Source organism: Carex rostrata, chromosome 4 (assembly GCF_964058835.1).
Source record: "Carex rostrata chromosome 4, lpCarRost1.2, whole genome shotgun sequence".
In the NCBI taxonomy this organism is placed as follows: Eukaryota; Viridiplantae; Streptophyta; class Magnoliopsida; order Poales; family Cyperaceae; genus Carex; species Carex rostrata.
In genome coordinates, this window is record NC_135921.1 from 10,750,576 (window position 1) to 10,771,356 (window position 20,781).

General features: G+C 36.7%; 1 protein-coding gene and 1 long non-coding RNA gene across 7 annotated transcripts in view; one reads left to right on the forward strand and one right to left on the reverse strand.

Annotated features, from left to right (window-relative positions):
* Positions 1 to 20,781, reverse strand: part of LOC144553317 (Tetratricopeptide repeat (TPR)-like superfamily protein) — a 41,982-nt gene extending 21,201 nt beyond the window's left edge. Inside the window, exons 1-5 of one of the 6 annotated variants that reach the window (XR_013511354.1) lie at positions 19,273 to 20,781; positions 3,403 to 4,969; positions 2,909 to 2,997; positions 2,774 to 2,842; positions 1,838 to 2,450 (exon numbers count right to left, since the gene is read on the reverse strand). Coding sequence is in view for 1 of the 6 variants with exons in the window: in XM_078301421.1 (XP_078157547.1) it covers positions 19,284 to 20,663 (1,380 nt within the window). In the remaining 5 variants the exon portion in view is untranslated. Of the gene's footprint in view, positions 1 to 1,533; positions 2,451 to 2,773; positions 2,843 to 2,908; positions 2,998 to 3,402; positions 4,970 to 5,650; positions 5,999 to 16,613; positions 16,886 to 18,817; positions 19,127 to 19,272 lie in introns of those variants that run through there. The other 5 variants (XR_013511352.1, XR_013511356.1, XR_013511355.1 and 2 more) reach the window with 5 other exon arrangements.
* Positions 5,858 to 17,077, forward strand: LOC144553319 (uncharacterized). Its single transcript, XR_013511357.1, has 2 exons — positions 5,858 to 5,942; positions 16,913 to 17,077. It is a non-coding gene; the product is annotated as an uncharacterized LOC144553319 (long non-coding RNA).

Consider the following 20,781-nt stretch of genomic DNA (forward strand, 5'->3'; position numbering starts at 1 on the left):
AATAAATGTATTGCTGTTTCCATTGGGCAAGTAAAGAATAAATGTATTGCTGTTTCCATTGCCATATGAATCTAAATGACCATCTTGTTTTACCTGCCACTGTAACTAATTTATAGTAAGAATTTGCTGAGTATTCATTGTCATTGGTCAATAACCACGGAATTCGATCTTCTGCTTGTCCTTGCACCCTATCAACCTGACAAATACCCATATTAATTGCCATTTGAAGGGAATATTTTCTGGTTGAAACCTCTGGTGTACACTGAAACTATTAAAGGAAGTTGGTCTCATATTGACTTCCTTTTAATAGTTTCTTTCTTAATTAAGTCAGAAATAAAGAGTATGGGCGAAATAGAAATTTAAGAAGAAAATTTTGGCTCAACGCTCAATAGCTTAATCGGTGCGCTTAAAATAGCGTTCCCCAGTAAAAAAAGGGAAACATATCAAAAATTAAAAATTAAAAATTATAGGCGGGTGAAGGCTTGAACCCTATCAACCCCGTTTCGAACCACCTTAGCTTTCCCACCGCTGCCGATATTTTTATTATTAATATCCAACTTAAAATAGAAATTATTAATTATGCTCACAAAATCTTTTTTTTTTTTTAAATATCCAAACCAGCCACTATATGGCCGGTTTCCAATTTTTATTCCAAACCGGCCACCTAGTGGCCAGTTCCAAAAAAAAAGTTCGAAACCGGCCATCTAGTGGCCAATTCTGCTTTTTTTTAAGACACTATGAAATTCAATTTTTTTTAAAATATTTGTTAGATTAATTCTTTTGATGTATAATTAGCGTAATTATAATTAAATATTTAAATAACGTTTATCGCGTTACAGCGGAATGACTAAGAAAACGGTGCTATGCCCATATAGCGCCGCTATAGTGCAAAATAACGTCATTTAGTGTCATTTAAGACACTATGATATCTTCGTTATTTAGCATAATTTATCATATTTCTTTGCATAATTTAGCGTATTTCTTATCAGTCAAGATATTGTCTCTCTGTGTAATTTACCGTATTTTAGCGTAATTTAACATAATTTCAAATAATTTAGAGTATTTTAGTATAATAATGCTAATTTCTATTTTATGTTGAATATTAATAAAAATGTCGGCCACCGCTGTTAGAGAGATTATGATATTATCGTTTTTTTCTTTGGTTAAAAAGATATCGATTTCACAATCTAAGCCTAAATTGATATTCTCTCTTTTGCAATGGAATATGATAGGCCATAGGATCTAATTTGTCTTGGTCTAGCAATTAATAACATTATTTGTCTTGATCTAGTAGAGGAAACATTTGCAAGCAGCAACTGGCTGGTACTCTTTTAACTGAGATGAAATGAAGAAAAGAGATTTCATGTCTAGCCAAGACTCTGGAGAAGTTGAATTTAGCAAACAATTTGCTGTTTGGACCTCATCCAGCGAGTCTTTCTTTCCGGCGAGAATCCTTTCACATCCTCAATTAAAACCTTCACCAAATCTCTAGAGAAGAGTTAACAGAGATCATATTTCACTAGTTACACCAAGTAAAAAATGAAAGCCAAGTTACAAATTATGAAGATGACGTTCAAGAAACCAATTCAGTTCAGAGAAAACACAAGAGAGAGAAAAAAAATAGAAACCAAAGTGGTGGATGATGGGACAAGCCGTAAAAAATCAACAAAATCAAATCTAGGAAACTCAAAATTCCTTACACCAGAATTGAAATACAAAAACTCTAAAACTCCAACAACTCCTGACCCCAAACATTAGAGCCCAGGAGTTCCAATTACACCAGAACCAAAACTAACAAATCATGAAACCCCATTAAATATAACACGAAGCCCACAACCCCTGAAGCACCAGTTTCATGTGAGCTGAAATTGACAAATCATGAAGCCTCCATCACACGTGAATCGAAGCCTGCAACCACGGAAGCCCTGCTTTCACTTGATCCAATACCACAACTTAGAAGGATCCAGATTGCACCAGACCCGACCAAAGTATTTGATCCCAGACGCACCGATCATGCCAGACCAGACAAGCATGGACTCAGAAGTTGTTGTTTCCCCTGACCCAAACCCACGAGTATAAGGTTTCCCAATGAAGCTGACTCAAAGCCCGAAAAATTAGAAACCCGAGTTACACCTGATCCCAAATTAGACTTGACACCCTTAAATTGGCCTGGATTGACGTACTATTTTGTGAGGAAAACACGAGGTCTTCATATTAGTAAGGACAGGAGCAACACCATCAGAGATGAACTTTGAGAAATTTAGCATGGGGATGCTGTTGAATAATGGGGTTGTGGCCAAACCAACAAAACCAATAAGAAGGCAACTGAACTTTGGTGTTGAGAATTACACCGAGCTAGTCAGTAGTGAAGACACTGTCACTAGTACAAATCCAAACTTTGAGCAAAGCTAGCATCATTATCAATCTGAATTCTGATAATGCCATCATACCTGCCAATATTATTATTTGTTAGGGAAAACATCAATAAAGTTCAACGGTACCATTGCATGATAGCACATAATGAAACCCCAAAAAGCATACAAGTCCCCCCTCAATCATAGATCTACCCCAATCACGGTTTTTTTATTTAAGAAAAAAATTTAATATAAGTATTTTTTTTATAGGAAGAGGATGGGGTGGAAAAAAGTAATCTGAAATTTTGCACGATTAAAAGCGATTTATCGTACTTGCAGAAATTTGAGAAACCTCAAGGTTTTGTAAAAATTAAGCAGGGAACTCTTCCACAAATTTTACTCGGGAAACCAAATCTTACAGTGTTTCTTTGTCTGGCTTGCAAAGCCGAGCCATAGGTCTAGCTTGATTCCGATTTATTACATAATACCTTTGCATGCAAAATGAGAAACATTAAAATTATATTCAAGGTATCGAATTTGTACATAAATCTTACAATTCAAGATGTAGCTGCACTGACTCGGGGAGAGGTTGAAGCGGGACCCACCCGAGTCTCACGCATATTTGACCAACATTTGTATCGACCTAGTTGAATATGAGAACAAATTAGGATGTATCAGTATGTGTACATTAATGCATGCACTCACAATTCCTAGGTTCTTTCTAGAGAAATTCTGAACCTCCAAAAACTTGTAACCTTAAAATTGTTGACCTAAACCAGATACCTAAGAATGAAGAACTTCTGTACAAAATGTACCTAAGAACTCACTGGTGTTATAATCAAGCATTGCTAGTGCATAATTACCGAACTTCTGTACAAAATGTTCTAAACTTTTACCAAATCCCAGATATCTGTGATTCCAAAATAATTCCCTAAGAAAGACTCTGTTCCTATCACGCAAACAAATTATAACCAAGAATAACTCATAAATTGGATTCAAGGAAAATAAAAATGCAAAGGTAGGATTCAAAAATAAAATCTCAATTTACCTGAATTTGTTCTGGCAAGATACCTCTTTTCTGAGGGCGTCACAGTAAATGTGTTCTGTCCCATTCTTATGGCCCTTCTTCTTTGGTACATTAGCTTTCTTCACTTTGGGGAATCCACTTCCTTCTGTAAATTCTTGAGGTGCATTAAATTTTGGTACCCTCAAAATTTGATGAGTCCAAGTAAACCGAAATTCTTATTTATAGTATAAAAAATAAAGAAAATAAACCAAATCACACTAGTATTGGGGAAATTCGAGAATTACCCAGGCCGCAGAGGCTTTCTGCGGACCCAAATACTAGAATCTGCAATGGCTTTCTGTGGCCCAAGATTGGGGTCCGGAAAATGGATCTGCAGCCCCAAACTTTTTTTTTTTTTTGAGAAAATTTATTAATTAAAAAAAAAATCGGTTTCAATGCCAGAAAAAGCTACACTGCTCATTGCAATCCAAAAATTTATAAAAAGTATGAAAATGAAAATTTATTGATTTCTCGGCATTTATTCATGGTCAACATGGATGACTATTAGACATAAATTTTGTCATGGAAGTTTGATCATTCCAGGGAAATGATTGGTTTCATACAATAAAGTATGTACAATTTTTTTTTTCTTTTTTTCTTTTGCTTCTATATGGTTGATAGATAGATTTAACAGTAACTATGAAAAATTCTCAGTGAAGTTCCAGTAAAATCCACTAAACCTATCTCAGATTGATAGTGATGCTAGAATTATTCAAGTTTGGATCTTTACCAGTGATGGTCTTTTCGTAACTAACTAGGCTCAATGTAGTCCTCAACACCAAAATTCAGTTGCCTTCTCATTGGTTTTTTTGGTTTGACCACAGCCTCATTAGTCATTATTCAACTGCATCCCCATGCTAGATTTCTCTAAGATCATCTCTGTACAGTGGTGCTCTTGTCCTTACTAATATGAAGGGATCTTTTTTTCCTCACAAAATATTGCGTCAATCTAAGCCTATTTAAGTGTTTCAGGTCTGATTTGGGGTCAGGTGTAACTGTGGCTTCTAATTTTTCAGGCTTTGGGTCAGCTGCATTAGAAAATCTTATACTTTTGAGTTTTGAATTAGGTGAAACAACAACTTCTGAGTTCATGTATGTCAAGTCTGACGTGATTGAAGCCTCTGGGTTCAAACACTTTGGGTTAGGTGCAATTTAGACTTTTTGAAGTTGTGGTATTGGATGAAAGCAGGGCTTCAGTGGTCAATGGTTGCAGGCTTCGGTTCACATGCAATGGAGGCTTAATGATTTGTCAATTTCAGCTCACATGAAACTAGGGCTCCAGGTGTTGTGAGTTTCATGTCATATTCAATGAGTTTTATGATTAATCAGTCTTGGTTCAGCTGTAATTGGAAACCCTTGGACCCTAATGTTTTGAATCAAGAGCTTTTGGAGCTTTAGAATTTGTTTGGTGTAAGAGATTTTGAGTTTCATAGTTTTAATTTTGTTGATTTTTTACTGCTTGCCCCATCATCTATCGGTTTGTATTTCTTTCTCTTTTGTTTCCTCTCAAGATTTGATGAAGGCTTTAAGTGAGGACGTGAAGGGATTCCTATGAGAAAAAGAAAAAGGAGCCACATTTAAAATTTTTCAACTAGAACCGAGTAGAGCTATGATGGTACATCGGTACTTAGACACGAATCAATACTTTGAGGTAGGATATTTTTGTTTAGATCCGAATCATCCGATCAGAATCCGAGTCAATCTGGCCCAAGTAGAATGCACAGGCCCTTCAATATTTGTACGGATTCTGATCAAATGGTCTAGGTCTAAACATAAATATTTTGTTACCTTATGTGATACAAATTCACCAAGGCACTAGTGAGAAAATTCACGGGATGAGGCACAATAAATCCTCTACTAAATTAAAACTCTGGCCAGTTTGTAACCTGATTGTAGAAACTTTCTCAGAAACTGGTCGGAGCAGAGTTAAATTTTTAAGTTATAGAGATCAAATACACATTAAGAATCAATTATATAAATTTTTTATGCTTTGTATGGAAATCAATTTTACAACCGGTTGCTGCTACATTGTTTTTCTCTACTAAACCAACACAAACAATATCATTAATTGCTACACCAAAACAGATTAGGTCCTACGGTCTATCATACTCTATTGCAAAAGAAATAATATGAAAAGATAAGAAAATATAAATCTAGGTCAGATTGTGAAATCGATCTCTTTTAAACCAAACAGAAGAAATCGATCTCATTCTAACTCTCACGCACGCACCTTGGCAACCTCCAACTGCTCAAGCGCCAGAGCTTATCCAAGAATCTGTCAGAGGCGAGAGGAGCGAGAGAGAGAGAGTGGGAGGGTGTTCGAAAGGGAGTTAAGTAGGGTTTAACCTAGCACGAATCTCAAAGACCTCGTACATCTGCCGCTGATCGCTAGCCTGAGAATTGCGAACACTGATGCGGTATTCAGAGGATACGCTTCCTTTAAAGCCTCACCCGTCTCTATATATATAATTTTTAATTTAGATATGTTTCCTTCTTTGATTTCACTTCTGCGCCGAGATCAGGTGTTTTTCGTTCTGTGAAATTCACTTAAAAGTAAGGGAAAATGAGAGAAAAACAGAAGCACATCCCCATGAATTGAATGCGATATAAGGTTTAAGAAAGCCATATTGCTGAGTAAGTACTTAAAAAATCAAAAAAAAATTCTTTAATAAGTTTCAAAAATAAATATGTTGAACAAGTTATTGATTGTAATTCATTATTTCATTTTTCAAAAATATATTTTTAACAAGTTATGATTGTGATCTATCAAATTTTAGATGTATGCTCAGATTTTAAAATAGGGGCATTTCATGTATCGCGAGAATAAAGTAAATACAGAGTTTGTTTATCTATTTAAAAAATTGTACTAAGAAATTTTATGACATTCATTTTGCATATTTAGTAGGATTAACTGCTTTACTTGTTCATTGTAACATATGTACGAAATACAATAAATTAAAAAAAATAAAACAGTTACTCTGAAATCGCTGTCATATTGTCCAATTAAACGATATTTAATTGAAAATTTGTTTTGACATGGAAATAGGTATCTAACTGAATGTTCTATCCTATAAACTGCACTGTTTTGTGGGAAAGTTCAGATCCTAACACGCAGCTGAACTTTTTATTTTGCGGGATCTTAAACAATTAAACAAAAATCGATGTTCCAAATTTTCATTTGAAATTTTAATGAAAAAAAAATTATAAATGTAATGGGAAACAAGTCCAAGAACTTGAGATACTTCGGAAGAGCATAATAAGGGTTGAAAATATATGATTGGTTCCTCACAAGTGCTCCTCCTAAGTTCATACCTATCCTTTAGACTTTTGTTTTTTTTAAATAGAACTCAACTTAATTATTTCAATGAAACAAGACTTGACTTATTTTTTTATGAAAAACAGATCCTGTGAATGGTGGAGGAGACAGTTTATTATACTTGCTCTGTATGCGACAGTGTTATAAAATGCGATTTTCATACGATATGCGGAAAACCACTGTATAATGCATATATGATATATGACCGCATATATGGATTTTTATGCAAACCTATTATACAAATTTTTTTTATTAAAAATTAAATATTTAAATCATCTATATCAAATATATTAAATATTTGAATCATCTATATCAAATATATCAAATATATCAAATATATTAGAAGTTTATTAACAAATAAGTAAAATTTATCACCTATTAAAATTATATTAAATTATCTATATTAAATATTAGGCCCTAAGATCATATATTGTTAGCATTATGGAAAGAAAGGAACAGAAGATTCTTTTCAAACAAGCGTAAACCGGTGATCAATTTAATAAATGATACAGCACTCGATGTTCCATTCTGAATTTAGAATATTTAAAAGAGGTGATAGGGGTAGATTGGGACACAGAGGTGATTATTGTAGCATGCTGGAGGCAATAGGAGCTAGTTAGTTTTGCAATTTTTAGATGAGATTTTTTGTATCTCTCTTGTTTTCAAAAGTATTTTTGTAATTATTACTCTTTTTTATTAATATCAATTAAGCTGTTGGCGGCACTTCGCCGCCAACCATAAAAAAAAAAAAAAAAACCAAATCAAATTGATGTTTGTTAGGAACTTTTATTCTTTTGGGCCAATAGCATTCACGAAACCAATTCAGTTTAGATAAAACACAAGACAAAAAAATACAAACCAAAAGTGGTGGATGACAGGACAAGCCGTAAAAGTATCAACAAAATCAAATCTAGTAAACTCAAAATCCCTTACACGGTTACACCAGATAAGAAATACAAAAAACAATATAACTCCTTTATCACAAGGAAAAAACTATAAAATTCCAACAACTGCTGACCCAAAACATTAGGGCCCAAGGTGTAACCGAAACTGACAAATCATGAAATCCCCATAAAATATGACACGAAGCCCACAACCCCTGAAGCCTGAAGCCCCAGTTTCATGTGAGCCAAGCCTCCATCACACTTGAATCGAAGCCTGCAACCACTGAAGCCCTGCTTTCACTTGATCCAATACCACAACTTAAAAGGATCCATATTGCACCAAACCCGACCAAAGTATTCAATCCCAGAGGCACCGATCACATCAGACCTAACATGCATAGCCTCAGAAGTTGTTATTTCACCTGACCAAACCCCAAGAGTATAAGGTTTCCCAATGCAGCTGACTCAAAGTCCGAAAAATTAAAAACCCCAGTTACACCTGATCCCAAATTAGACTTGACACCCTTAAATTGGCCTGGATTGACGCACTATTTTGTGAGGAAAACACGAGGTCTTCATATTAGTAAGGACGAGCAATACCGCTACAGAGCTGAACTTTGAGAAATCTAGCATGGGGATGCAGTTGAATAATGAGGTTGTGGCCAAACCAACAAAACCAATAAAAAGGCAACTGAACTATGGTGTTGAGGATTACACCGAGCTAGTCAGTAGTGAAGACACTGTCACTAGTACAAATCCAAACTTTGAGCAAATCTAGCATCATTATCAATTTGAATTCTGATAATGCCATCATACCTGCCAATATTATTATTTGTTAGGGAAAACATCAAGAAAGTTCAACAGTGAAAGTGAAAATTTCTGTATATTTCAATAAATCATTATGTACAAATATATAGACAAAATGAAATCTAGAGTAGGAAATAACAACTATTACCTAATTACAACTATTATTACTATTATTTCTTTCCTTTAACACTCCTCCTCAAGTTGGAGCATATACATCTAACATGCCCAACTTGTTACATATACTATCAATGTGTGCTTTCCGAAGTGGCTTGGTTAGAATATCTGCGAGCTGAAGATCTGTTCGAACATGACTTAGTCGAATGTATGGAGGGTGCGAAGTTGTGCCTCTGACAAAATCCCGAACAAGGTGACAATCTACCTCGATGTGTTTGGTCCGCTCATGAAAGATCTGATTCTTGGCAATTTGCATTGCTGCTTGATTGTCACAGTGTAATGTCATCAAACCATCGTGGTGAACACCTAGTTCGTTGAGCAAACACTTCGTCCACACTAGCTCACAGGAAGTGTTTGCCATTGCGCGGTATTCTGACTCCACACTTGATCGAGCCACAACAGTCTGTTTCTTACTCTTCCAGGAAATCAGGTTCCCACCAAAGAAGACACAGACTCCAGTAGTGGACCTCCGACTGGTAGGACAGCCTGCCCAATCAGCATCAGTGAAGCCTGCTATCCTGTCATGTCCCTGGTCAGAATATACTAGCCATTTCCCTGGAGAACCCTTGAGATACCCGAGGATCTGAACAGCAGCATCCCAATGTGTAGTGCGAGGGTCCGACATGAACTGACTCACAACACTAACTGGATAAGAAATGTCAGGCCGAGTAACTGTCAAGTAATTTAACTTACAAACCAGTCTTCGATATCTCTCAAGATCATGTAATAGCTCTCCATCCTCTGGCATAAGCTTGGTCTCAGGAACCATCGGCGAATCAACAGGTTTGCATCCAAGCAACCTGCTTTTTGAGAGCATATCCAGTACATATTTCCTTTGACAGATGAGAAGCTTGCCACGAGATCGCAATACCTCAATGCGGAGAAAGTACTTTAGTTTTCCAAGGTCAATAATCTGAAATTGCTCGCTCAAGAACTTTTTCAAAGAGGAGATCCCGTCGTCATCATCACCAGTAATGATGAGATCATGCACATATGCGACTAACACTATGGTCTTTCCCTTCAAGTGCCTGTAGAACACTGAGTGATCATTGGCACTCCTGGTTATGCCGAAATGATTGAGAGCTTGAGATAGACTCCCAAACCAAGCTCGACGAGATTGTTTGAGACCATACAAGGATTTTCGTAAGCGGCAAACTTTGGATACCTCATCCTGACCAATAAACCCAGGTGGTTGAGTCATATATACCTCCTCCTCAAGGATGCCATTGAGAAAGGCATTCTTGACATCGAGTTGGTATAATGGCCAGTGACGAGTGGCAGCCAGAGCCATGCAGATGCGAACAGGTGCCATCTTGGCAATAAGAGAGAATGTTTCATCATAGTCAATGCCATAGGACTGAGAGTAACCTTTGGCAACCAACCGAGCTTTAAGTCGATGAAGGGACACATCGGGATGAACTTTAACTGTGAAGACCCACTTGCAACCAACTGCTTGTTTACTAGGAGGGAGAGGACAGAGATCCCAAGTTTCATTTTTTCACAGAGCTGACATTTCCTCTTACACAGCACTAAACCACCCTGGATGTTGCAGAGCCTCTGCCACATTCTTAGGAACAGTGTAACTGTCAAAACTGGTAGTAAAGACACGGTGATCAGTGGATAAGGCTGCATAGGTACAAAAGCAATTGATGGGATATCTGGTACAGGTGCGTGATTCTTTGCGAAGGGCAATAAGAAGATCGTGATCTGAGATATGAGGTGGAGGGCTAATGGTAGGAATTGGTGGACTAGATGATGGAGGGTCAGGAGCTTGTGTAAGGGATTGTGTAGATTCGGTGGTAGGGTCAGGTTCAGATTCGGTGGTGGGGTCAGGTTCAGAGTCGGTGGTTGGGTCAGGTTCGGATTCAGTGGTTGGGTCAGGTGATATATGTAATGTCACAGGAGATGCACAAGTTTTATGATCCTGCATAGTCTGGACAGAGTTAGTACCAACATGGTGTTTCTTACCCCTTCGAGTATATACCTGAGTAATAACAGGCGCAGGAGGTGTCGGTGATCCATCATTCTCAGGAGTTGAAGAAGAACTGATCAGAATATCAGGATATCTCAGAAATAGACAGGACTGGTGCAGGAGTGGGAGAAGTACCAGACTCAGAATCTAAGTAGTAGGGTACAAACTCTAGAAAAGTAACATCAGATGATATAAAATAACACCTAAGAGTAGGATTGTAACACCGGTAACCTTTTTGAGTCCCAAAATAGCCTACAAAGATGCATCGTAGTGATTTGGGATCAAGTTTTGTACGGCCTGGTCGGGTATCATACACATAACAGACCAACCAAAAATCTTAGGTGGAACATAATATAAAGGTGCAGACGGGAACAGGAGATTATATGGTATTGCACCATCAAGTACAGAAGATGGCATGCGATTTATCAGGTAACACGCGGTCAAAATCGCATCTGCCCAAAAGTGATGAGAAACATGTCCATGAATCATCATAGTACAAACTACCTCAAGAATATGTCTATTCTTTCGTTCGGCTACTCCATTTTGTTGGGATGTATAAGTACATGATGATTCATGATACCATTATCAGTCGTATATTGCATAAATTCTTTTGTAAAATATTCTTTCGCATTGTCACTGCGAAAAGTTTTAACAGTAGTTTTAAACTGAGTTTTCACAAAAGAACAAAGGGCTGAAAATTTTGCAAAGATTTCTTGTCTAGATTTAATAATAAAGATCCAAGTAGCACGAGAGAAATCATCCACAAAAGTAACAAAATATCGAGAATCTGATATAGATTTAACCGGATAAGGACCCCATACATCAAAATGCACTAATGCAAAAATACTGTCAGACCGACTAATGGCTCTAGGTGGGTGAGAAGCACGGACATGCTTTCCCTGGATACAGGACTCACGAACTAATTCTGAGACAGACTGAAATTCAAGACGTATCTTCTTCAAAACCTGGAAAGATGGATGCCCCAATTGATAATGAACCTCCTTAGCACTCCTAGTACTCAAGTATGCCACTCGCTGAGGTGAGCTTTCCATGCAATACAAACCATTGTTCTTGTATGCAGTACCAATCAACCTGTTCGTCCCTAGTTCCTGAAAGGTGCATTTAGTTGGAGTGAAGGTAACTGAGTAATATAATTGTTCTGCTATTTTGCTTACAGACAAAAGATTTTCAGGAAATGAAGGGACATATAAGACGGATGATAAGGGCATATTTTGTGAAATCTAGGTGGATCTAATTCCTTCAATATTACAGGTAGAACCATTGGCTATTTGGACAGGTGGTTGTGAGGTGGTAGTAAGTCCTGACAGTATACTTTTGTTACCAGTCATATGGTCAGTAGCACCTGAATCAACAATCCATGATGGTCTTGATGCTACAAAACAATTGGAGATCATACCTGAGTGGGCTAAAGTAGCCCTTGGAATCTGTGTGTCTGAGAGGTCATGTCGATACGAGTGAAACCCAACTGCTCAAGTCGCTGAACAATTGTGGTAACTTCATTTAAAATGGAGCGTTCGCAGGGTGATTGATCGACAGGGGCCACCTGAGCACGAGGAGGGAGTGGAGAACCTTTGGGGCGCTTCGAGCAATCCCACTTCATGTGACCCCACTCTTTGCAATAATGACACTGCACATTTTTCAAGCACCTAAAATCTGAATCAATCTCCATTAGAATCTAGAGTTTGAGAGCGATGTGAGATAGCGGTCTTTGTGTGGTAAAATCGAATCACATAACTTGCGAATCAAATCTGGGCTGATTATAGCTACAGTGCGAGGAACATTATGATGCTACAGTACGGCAGATGAACAGTGCTCTACAGTATGGAACAGTGCGGCGCTGCTACAGGGAGGAATAGTGCGTTGCTACAGTGCAGCACTACAAAACAACAGCAACTAGGGTTTGGTCTGGGCTCTGATACCATGAAAGTGGAAATTTTTGTATATTCCAATAAATCATTATGTACAAATATATAGACAAAAGGAAATCTAGAATAGAAAATACAACTATTACCTAATTTCAGCTATTACCTAATTACAACCAAGGTTCTAAATAGCGTTTAGCGGGGAGCCTCCAAAAAAAGCTATAGCGAAAGCTATCCCAAATAGCGTTTTTTTTATTTTTATAAAAATTATATTATATATTTGTACTAAATATCAACATTATTTAGTCTCATAGAACAATAAATAATATCAAATTGATTAAAAAAATATAATATTCATATTGAACCAATACAAAGTCCAAATTGCGACTCAAAATATCTATAGTAATACTAATATCATAAACTATCGATCTTTTTCTATTTAAAATATCTTCAACATCATAACATAATTTATCTTTTTTCTATTTAAATTTCAAAATAACCTAGAAATTGAAAAGAAAAAAAAATCATACTTCTAATAAAATAAACAGATGATCCTTGAAGAAATTCTTGTTAGTCCCTAAAATTTCCATAATTTAGCAATTATTTATTTGATTTATCATCAGTTAGAAAAAACCAAGAGCAAAATGAAAAAATTATTATAGCGGACCTGAATTTGATATAATATAATATTCATCAAAATTAAACAATATCTTCACCATTTATTTATTTTAAAGCTCATATAAATTGAAAAAAAAAACAGCAAATGTTGCATAGCGAGCGCTATTTGTGCTATACGCTATGCGCTATAGCGGACCGCTATTACCGCTATAGCATCCGTAGCTCAAATAGCGCGTTATTATGCATAGCTTAGCGTTTAGGGTCCAAAAACGCTATAGCGCCGCTATGACGCGCTATTTAGAACACTGATTACAACTATTATTACTATTATTTTTTTCCTTTAACAAACAGTACCATTGCATGATAGCACATAATGAAACCCCAAAAAGCATACAAGTCCCCCCTCAATCATAGATCTACCCCAATCACGGTTTTTTTATTTAAGAAAAAAATTTAATATAAGTATTTTTTTTATAGGAAGAGGATGGGATGGAAAAAAGTAATCTGAAATTTTGCACGATTAAAAGCGATTTATCGTACTTGCAGAAATTTGAGAAACTGTAGGTTTTGTAAAAATTAAGCAGGGAACTCTTCCACAAATTTTACTTGGCAAACCAAATCTTACAGTGTTTCTTGGTCTGGCTTGCAAAGCCGAGCCATAGGTCTAGCTTGATTCCGATTTATTACATAATACCTTTGCATGCAAAATGAGAAACATTAAAATTATATTCAAGGTATCGAATTTGTACATAGCTCTTACAATTCAAGATGTAGCTGCACTGACTCAGGGAGAGGTTGAAGCGGGACCCACCCGAGTCTCACGCATATTTGACCAACATTTGTATCGACCTAGTTGAATATGAGAACAAATTAGGATGTATCAGTATGTGTACATTAATGCATGCACTCACAATTCCTAGGTTCTTTCTAGAGAAAAATTCTGAACCTCCAAAAACTTGTAACCTTAAAATTGTTGACCTAAACCAGATACCTAAGAATGAAGAACTTCTGTACAAAATGTACCTAAGAACTCACTGGTGTTATAATCAAGCATTGCTAGTATGACTGCATAATTACCGAACTTCTGTACAAAATGTTCTAAACTTTTATCAAATCCCAGATATTTGTGATTCCAAAATAATTCCCTAAGAAAGACTCTGTTCCTATCACGCAAACAAATTAAAGCCAAAAATAACTCATAAATTGGATTCAAGGAAAATAAAAATGCAAAGGTAAGATTTAAAAATAAAATCTCAATTTATCTGAATTCGTTCCGGCAAGATACCTCTTTTCTGAGGGCCTCACAGTCCATGTGCTATGTCCCATTCTTATGGCCCTTCTTCTTTGGTACATTAGCTTTCTTCAGTTTGGGGGGACCCAATTCTTGAGGTGCATTAAGTTTTGGTACCTTTTGACTCTGAGATGTATCCTCAATATGTGGATCAGTAATATTTAGTCCCCTCAAAATCTGCTGAGTCCAAGTTAATAGATGAAAGAATGAAACAAATACTAAGGAAGACTTCCTTAAAAAAAAAAAACCAAGAAAGACAGTTCATTTACCATATGACTTAAAGAGTACAATATACCCAATATTTTTCCCTTCCCGCTAAGAGAAAATAATAATAATAATAAATAACAACAATAACATCATTAATTGTCACGACAATGATGATAGTAACAATGAATTAATAATAGTGGCAATGATTATGGTAATAATGACAAAAAAAACATACTGGAAATGGAAGTCATTATCTGTACTAAAATGATTAAAATTGAAATGACATTGAAATTTGATTTGGGTGACTGTCTTGTCCTTCCCCATTTTGAAAAAAATAAAAAATAAAAAAACTGAGCAGTACCATAATTGAGCACTTGACATAGCTATTTTCCTCCTTCAAAAGGAAATTGCTACTTTTTGCTTCATTGCATGAGTTACAACGACAAGGCATGCAATCCACTTCTTTTTCTGGTCAAGCCAATAAAAAAACTGAGCAGTACCATAATGCAGTTGACCCAAAACTTCAAATTTTTCAGGTTTTGGATCAACTGCATTAGGAAATCTTATACTTTCGAGTTTTGGGTCAGGTTAAACAACAACTTCCGAGTCCATGCATGTCAGGTCTGGCATGATTGAGGCCTCTGGGTTCAAATACTTTGGATCAAGTGCAATCTAAACCTTTTTTTTTTTTTGAAAATGCGGGGATACCACCAGTTTCATTACGAAACGCCCAAGTTCTTACAAAATCCAAAATATACAAAAAACAATAACAGCTAAACTGGAAATAGAAACAGCTAAGGCAAAATACAACCAATAACAGCTAAGTCAACTAAAGCAATTAAGGCATAGCACTTCGAACCATAATACTCATAGAACTAGAAAACGTCATTAGGAAAATCATTGAGGAGACCATCAATAGTCATACTCGGCCCTATCACGCAAATAGTTAGAGAGGGCCGACCCCTCTAAACCAAGAAAAGCGTCCTCGTCTGAATCCCCCATGGAGCTTTCCTTTTCCTGAGTGCTTGTATTCGAGAGTATCATCAGATGACCAAGTGCAATCTAAACCTAAGTTGTGGTATTGGATGAAAGCAGGGCTTCAGGTCAGTGGTTGCTGGCTTCGATTCACGTGCAATGGAGGCTTAATGATTTGTCAATTTTGGCTCACATGAAACTAGGGCTTCAGAGGTTGTGAGCTTCATGTCATATTCAATGGGTTTTATGATTTATCAGTCTTGGTTCAACTGTAATTTGTTTATTTCATGTTTGGTGTAAGGGATTTTGAGATTCCTAGTTTTAATTTTGTTGATTTTTTACTGTTTGCCCCCATCATCTACTGGTTTGTATTTCCTCTCAAGATTTGATGAAGGCTCGTGAAGGGATTCCTGTCGGAGAGAAAAAGAAAAAGGAGCCAAATTTAAAAGTTTTCAACTAGAACTGAGTAGGGCTATGATGGTACATTGGTACGTAGATACGAATCAATACTTTGAGGTAATAGAATATTTTTGTTTAGATCCAGACCATCATAATCCAGATCAATCCAGTCCGAGTTGGAATGCACGGGCCCCTTCAATATTTGTGCAGATTCTGATCGAATTATCTGGATCTAAACAAAAAAATATAATGTTACCTTAGGCGATATGAATTCACCCAGGTACTAGTGAGAAAACTCACTGGATGAGGCACAATAAATCCTTTACTAAATTAAAACTCTGGCCAGTTTGTAACCTGATTGTAGAAACTTTCTCAGAAACTGGTCGGAGCAGAGTTAAATTTTTAAGTTATAGAGATCAAATACACATTAAGAATCAATTATATAAATTTTTTATGCTTTGTATGGAAATCAATTTTACAACCGGTTGCTGCTAGATTGTTTTTCTCTACTAGTCCAACACAAATAATATCATAATTGCTAGACCAAAACAGAGTAGATCCTACGGCCTATCATACTCTATTGCAAAATAAATAATATCAAAAAGAAGAAAATATCAATCTAGGTCAGATTGTGAAATCGATCTCTTTCTAACTCTCACGCACGCACCTTGGCAACCTCCAACTGCTCAAGCGCCCGAGCTTATCCAAGAATCTGTCAGAGGCGAGAGGAGAGAGAGAGAGAGAAAACGGTGGGAGGGTGTTCGAAAGGGAGTTAAGTAGGGTTTAACCTAGCACGAATCTCAAAGACCTCATGCATCTGCCGCTGATCGCTCGCCTGAGTATTGCGAACACTGATGCGGTATTCAGAGGATACGCTTCCTTTAAAGCCTTCCCCCGTCTATATTATATAATTTTTAAATTTTGATGTGTTTCCTTCTTTGATTTTCACTTCTTTGCCGAGATCAGGCGTTTTTCGTTCTGTGATCTAATTAATTCGTTCAGTGAATTTTCTTGGCAAAGAAGCAACGAATCTGGTTGCTAGCGTTATTCTCGTTTAATTTTTATTGAATTTTTTGGTGAAACTTCATTAATGATTGTGGAATTTATTGGCAGAACGTGCATCTTATTTTACTAGTATAATTTTTAGAATAATTATTTTTGTCTCTGTGCTACAGTATTCGCACTGTTCCTGCTACAGTACTCGCATCGAGAGAAATAATGTATTATGATCCCCACTAATTATTATTAATTCTAAAAAGATATTATATAGTCTCAACTAATTATTATTTCTAAAATTTCAGCATTACTCTTTTTCTATGGTCCTCCTTTCAAAGTTCCAGCACTAATTCCGCTTCAACCTTTCTCTAACAAAAATAGTTAAATTCATAAAAATAAATACTTTTATTACTTATATATTAATACTTTCAATATCATATGTTAAAAATACTTAGATATTTATACCTTCGTAGATATAAATACTTAGATAAGATATTAGCATTTAAAAAAGTAAGATATTAATACTTTGATGCGTAACTTATTATGATAATCTCTTTTTGAGTTCCCCAATCATTCCGGCGTTAACATTCCTTTAACAAACATAGTTGGCCTCATAGGCATAAATACTTCAGTGTATAAGTATAAATACTTTTAATACTTAGATATTAATACTTTCAATATCATATGTAAAAAATACTTGCAAGTGTAGAGATAAATAGTGTTGTAAATAACGGTATGCGGTCGTCAGACAAACAGGATACCACCAAGCGATTAATCGAGAATAATCGAAAATAATTGACCGATTAGTCGGGAAAATTCATGACGGTTTGGTCACCGTCAATGACTAATTGGTTGATTAATCGGCCTAAACGGACATTTTTTACAACATTGGGGATAAATACTTGTATAGCGAGGTATAAACACTTGGTGACGACGAGTCTGAAAATACGTCATCATGGATCTTATTTGAAAGAGAAAATTGCATTAAATATTAATACTTTAGAAAAAAAATTCAAATTGTGGAGTTTTTGTAGTCCCGTAGGAAATTATATTTATGCATTTAATTTTCGGTGGTCCCCGGGTACTGTAGCGCGAGTATTGTTATCTTGGCGCTATATAATCCACGCAATAAATAATTGTTCACATCATAGGTATAAATACTTCCTTTCATAGGCATTAATACTTTAGAAAAAAAATTCGAATTGTACAGTTTTTGCAATCTCCACAATAAGTTATATTTTAACATTTAATTTTCAGTGATCCCCTGCAGGTACTGTAGTGCAGGTACTATTATCAGCTCCCTAATTTTTAACGAGTGCCGGTTCATTCCATATTAGAGCCCAAAAAAAAAGGAAAATGAAAGAAAAACAGAAGCAGATGCCCCATGAATTGAATGCGATATAAGGTTTAAGAAAGCCATATTGCTGAGTAAGTACTTAAAAAAAAATCAAAATCTTCTTTAATAAGTTTCAATTTTTTATTTTTTTTCTTTGGAGGTTGAACGCCCGTGGGCTAAAAATAAATATGTTGAACAAGTTATTGATTGTAATCCATTATTTCATTTTTCAGAAATTAATATTTAACAAGTTATGATTGTGATTTATCAAATTTTAGATGTACGTTTAGATTTTAAAATAGGGGCATTTCATGTATCGAGAGAATACAGTAAGAAATTGTACTAAGAAATTTATGCCATTCATTTTTCATATTTAATAGGATTAACTACTTTATTAGCGCATTGTAACATATGAATAGAATGCACAGGATGTTTCCGGTTTTTTTTTTTTTTGCTAAGCACAAAAAAAAAAAAAAAAAAAAAAGCAAAAGACCGAGACATGCTAGATTCTGTTTTCAATCCAATGGATGTTCATATGAAGATCACCATTCCCCAATATTTGTTTTGTTTTATTTTTCACTTCAGTTTTCTATAACTTGCAAAGATAAGGTTGCAAAACAACATTCCAATGTTAACTACAAAATTATATTGAACTTCAAGAACATAACTGCTACATTTGTTCTAAAGTGAAGACGGAGAGACCGGAGAGGTAGCACCGGATGCAGACACACATATCATTCCAATACTTTACGGATTCATGCTGTAAAAATCTCAGACAGGTGAGCTACAGAGTGTACTTGGCTTGCCCATGCTTCACCCTTAAAATTGGAGCTAGCAAAACTCATTACCTAAAAAATCCACTTAAAACTTGAAACCAGGCTTACCTGAACTGACAATTTGGAAATTTAAGCAATCCAAGTTCAATCCAAAATAATTGAAATGACCCATTATTTGAAATGATGTATAATCTGGCAAAAGGTCAGAGAGTACAAACCAAGATATAGATTAAGGTTTCCTTTTCTGGACCCATTTAATTGAACTCTCAAGTCCAGTGTAAGCTGACACCTCAGGCAAGCTCTTGCTCTCAATCACAAAATCAAACACCTCATAGGCATCTGAAATCCGACCTGCTCGACACAAAGTCCTCACAAGAGATGCATACGTGGGCCCATCCATTTTCATCCCCTTGATAATCATGACATGGTATAGTTCGATCGCCTCATCCAAGTGTTGTGCCTTGCATAAACCCATGACTAACGTATTATACGTACAATCATTAGGTTCCAATCCTTTCTCTTCCATCTCAGTGAGAAGGGCACGTGCTTCCTGAGCTTCACCTTTTCTACACATGCCATTCATCAAACTCGTGTATGTTACCACATCTGGAAACTGACCCGAATCAGCCATGAGCTTCATAATTCTCTTTGCTGAAGGCATCATGCCAGCTTTTGACAGCCCGAACAAAAGTGTATTGTACGTAACAAGATCAGGCTCAACCCCTTCATCTTTCATCTTATTGTAAACATCCATAACCCCACCACAATCGTCGAGCATGCAATGCCCCTTCATGATTGTGTTGTAGACATAAGCATCGGGTTTGAACCCATTATCAGATAACATTTTGACAAGCCTTGTGGCCTCGCGTAGGTTACCGTGGCGACACCATGCATCAATCAAAATGGTGTACGTTACAACATTAGGTTGGATAGACAGCTTGCTTCTAACATGTTCGATGAAATGATTCACAGAGCTCACGGGCCGATCCCTGGCAAGGCGGCGTACCAAGAAATTATAAGTGTATTCATCCGGTTTAACAGGTGATTTCAGAATAAGGGAACAGGCATCATCCAGTCGTGGTGATTTCGGACTAGAACAGAGAGCTCGGATGGATAGGTCCAGTGAGGCTGCATCAGGCGGGTGGTTGGATTCTGACATTAGATTGAAAACACGAAGGACTGGAGATATGTCACTGGAGGAAGAGATACAGTGGTATAAGAGAATGTGAAAGGCGGATTTGTCAGGAGCGAAGGAAGTGGAACTGGCGAGGTGGTTGAAGAAGGAAATGGAGTCTGCTGACGTTGCGCCAGCACGGCAAAAAGACTGAAGTAAAGAATTAATTGAAGGGGGAGAAGGAGAAGAGAGGAGAGAGGTGGAGGTGGAGATGGCGGAGGAGAGCGAAGGCGAGGAGAATAACATCGGTTGGGGTTTGATTGCTCCGATGTTCGGATTCGGGTTTGGGTATGAAGTCTTGGTTTTAGGCTTCGATTTGGATTTCATGGTCAGATAGTGGGGCATCGGTGAGGGGGAAGGGGCAGGGGTAGGGGTGGATTTGAGGAGAGAGAGAGGGACCTTAGCGGATCGCATGGAGGGAGGCAGCTTCCCCATTTTTTTGTTCAAGTTTCTACCTCTACCGATTGACTGGAGGAGTGCAGTGCGTGGAGGCGGTGGCGCTTGCTAGTTGAGAACCTGAGAAAGACGATGCGAGACTTGCAAGTTGCAACGG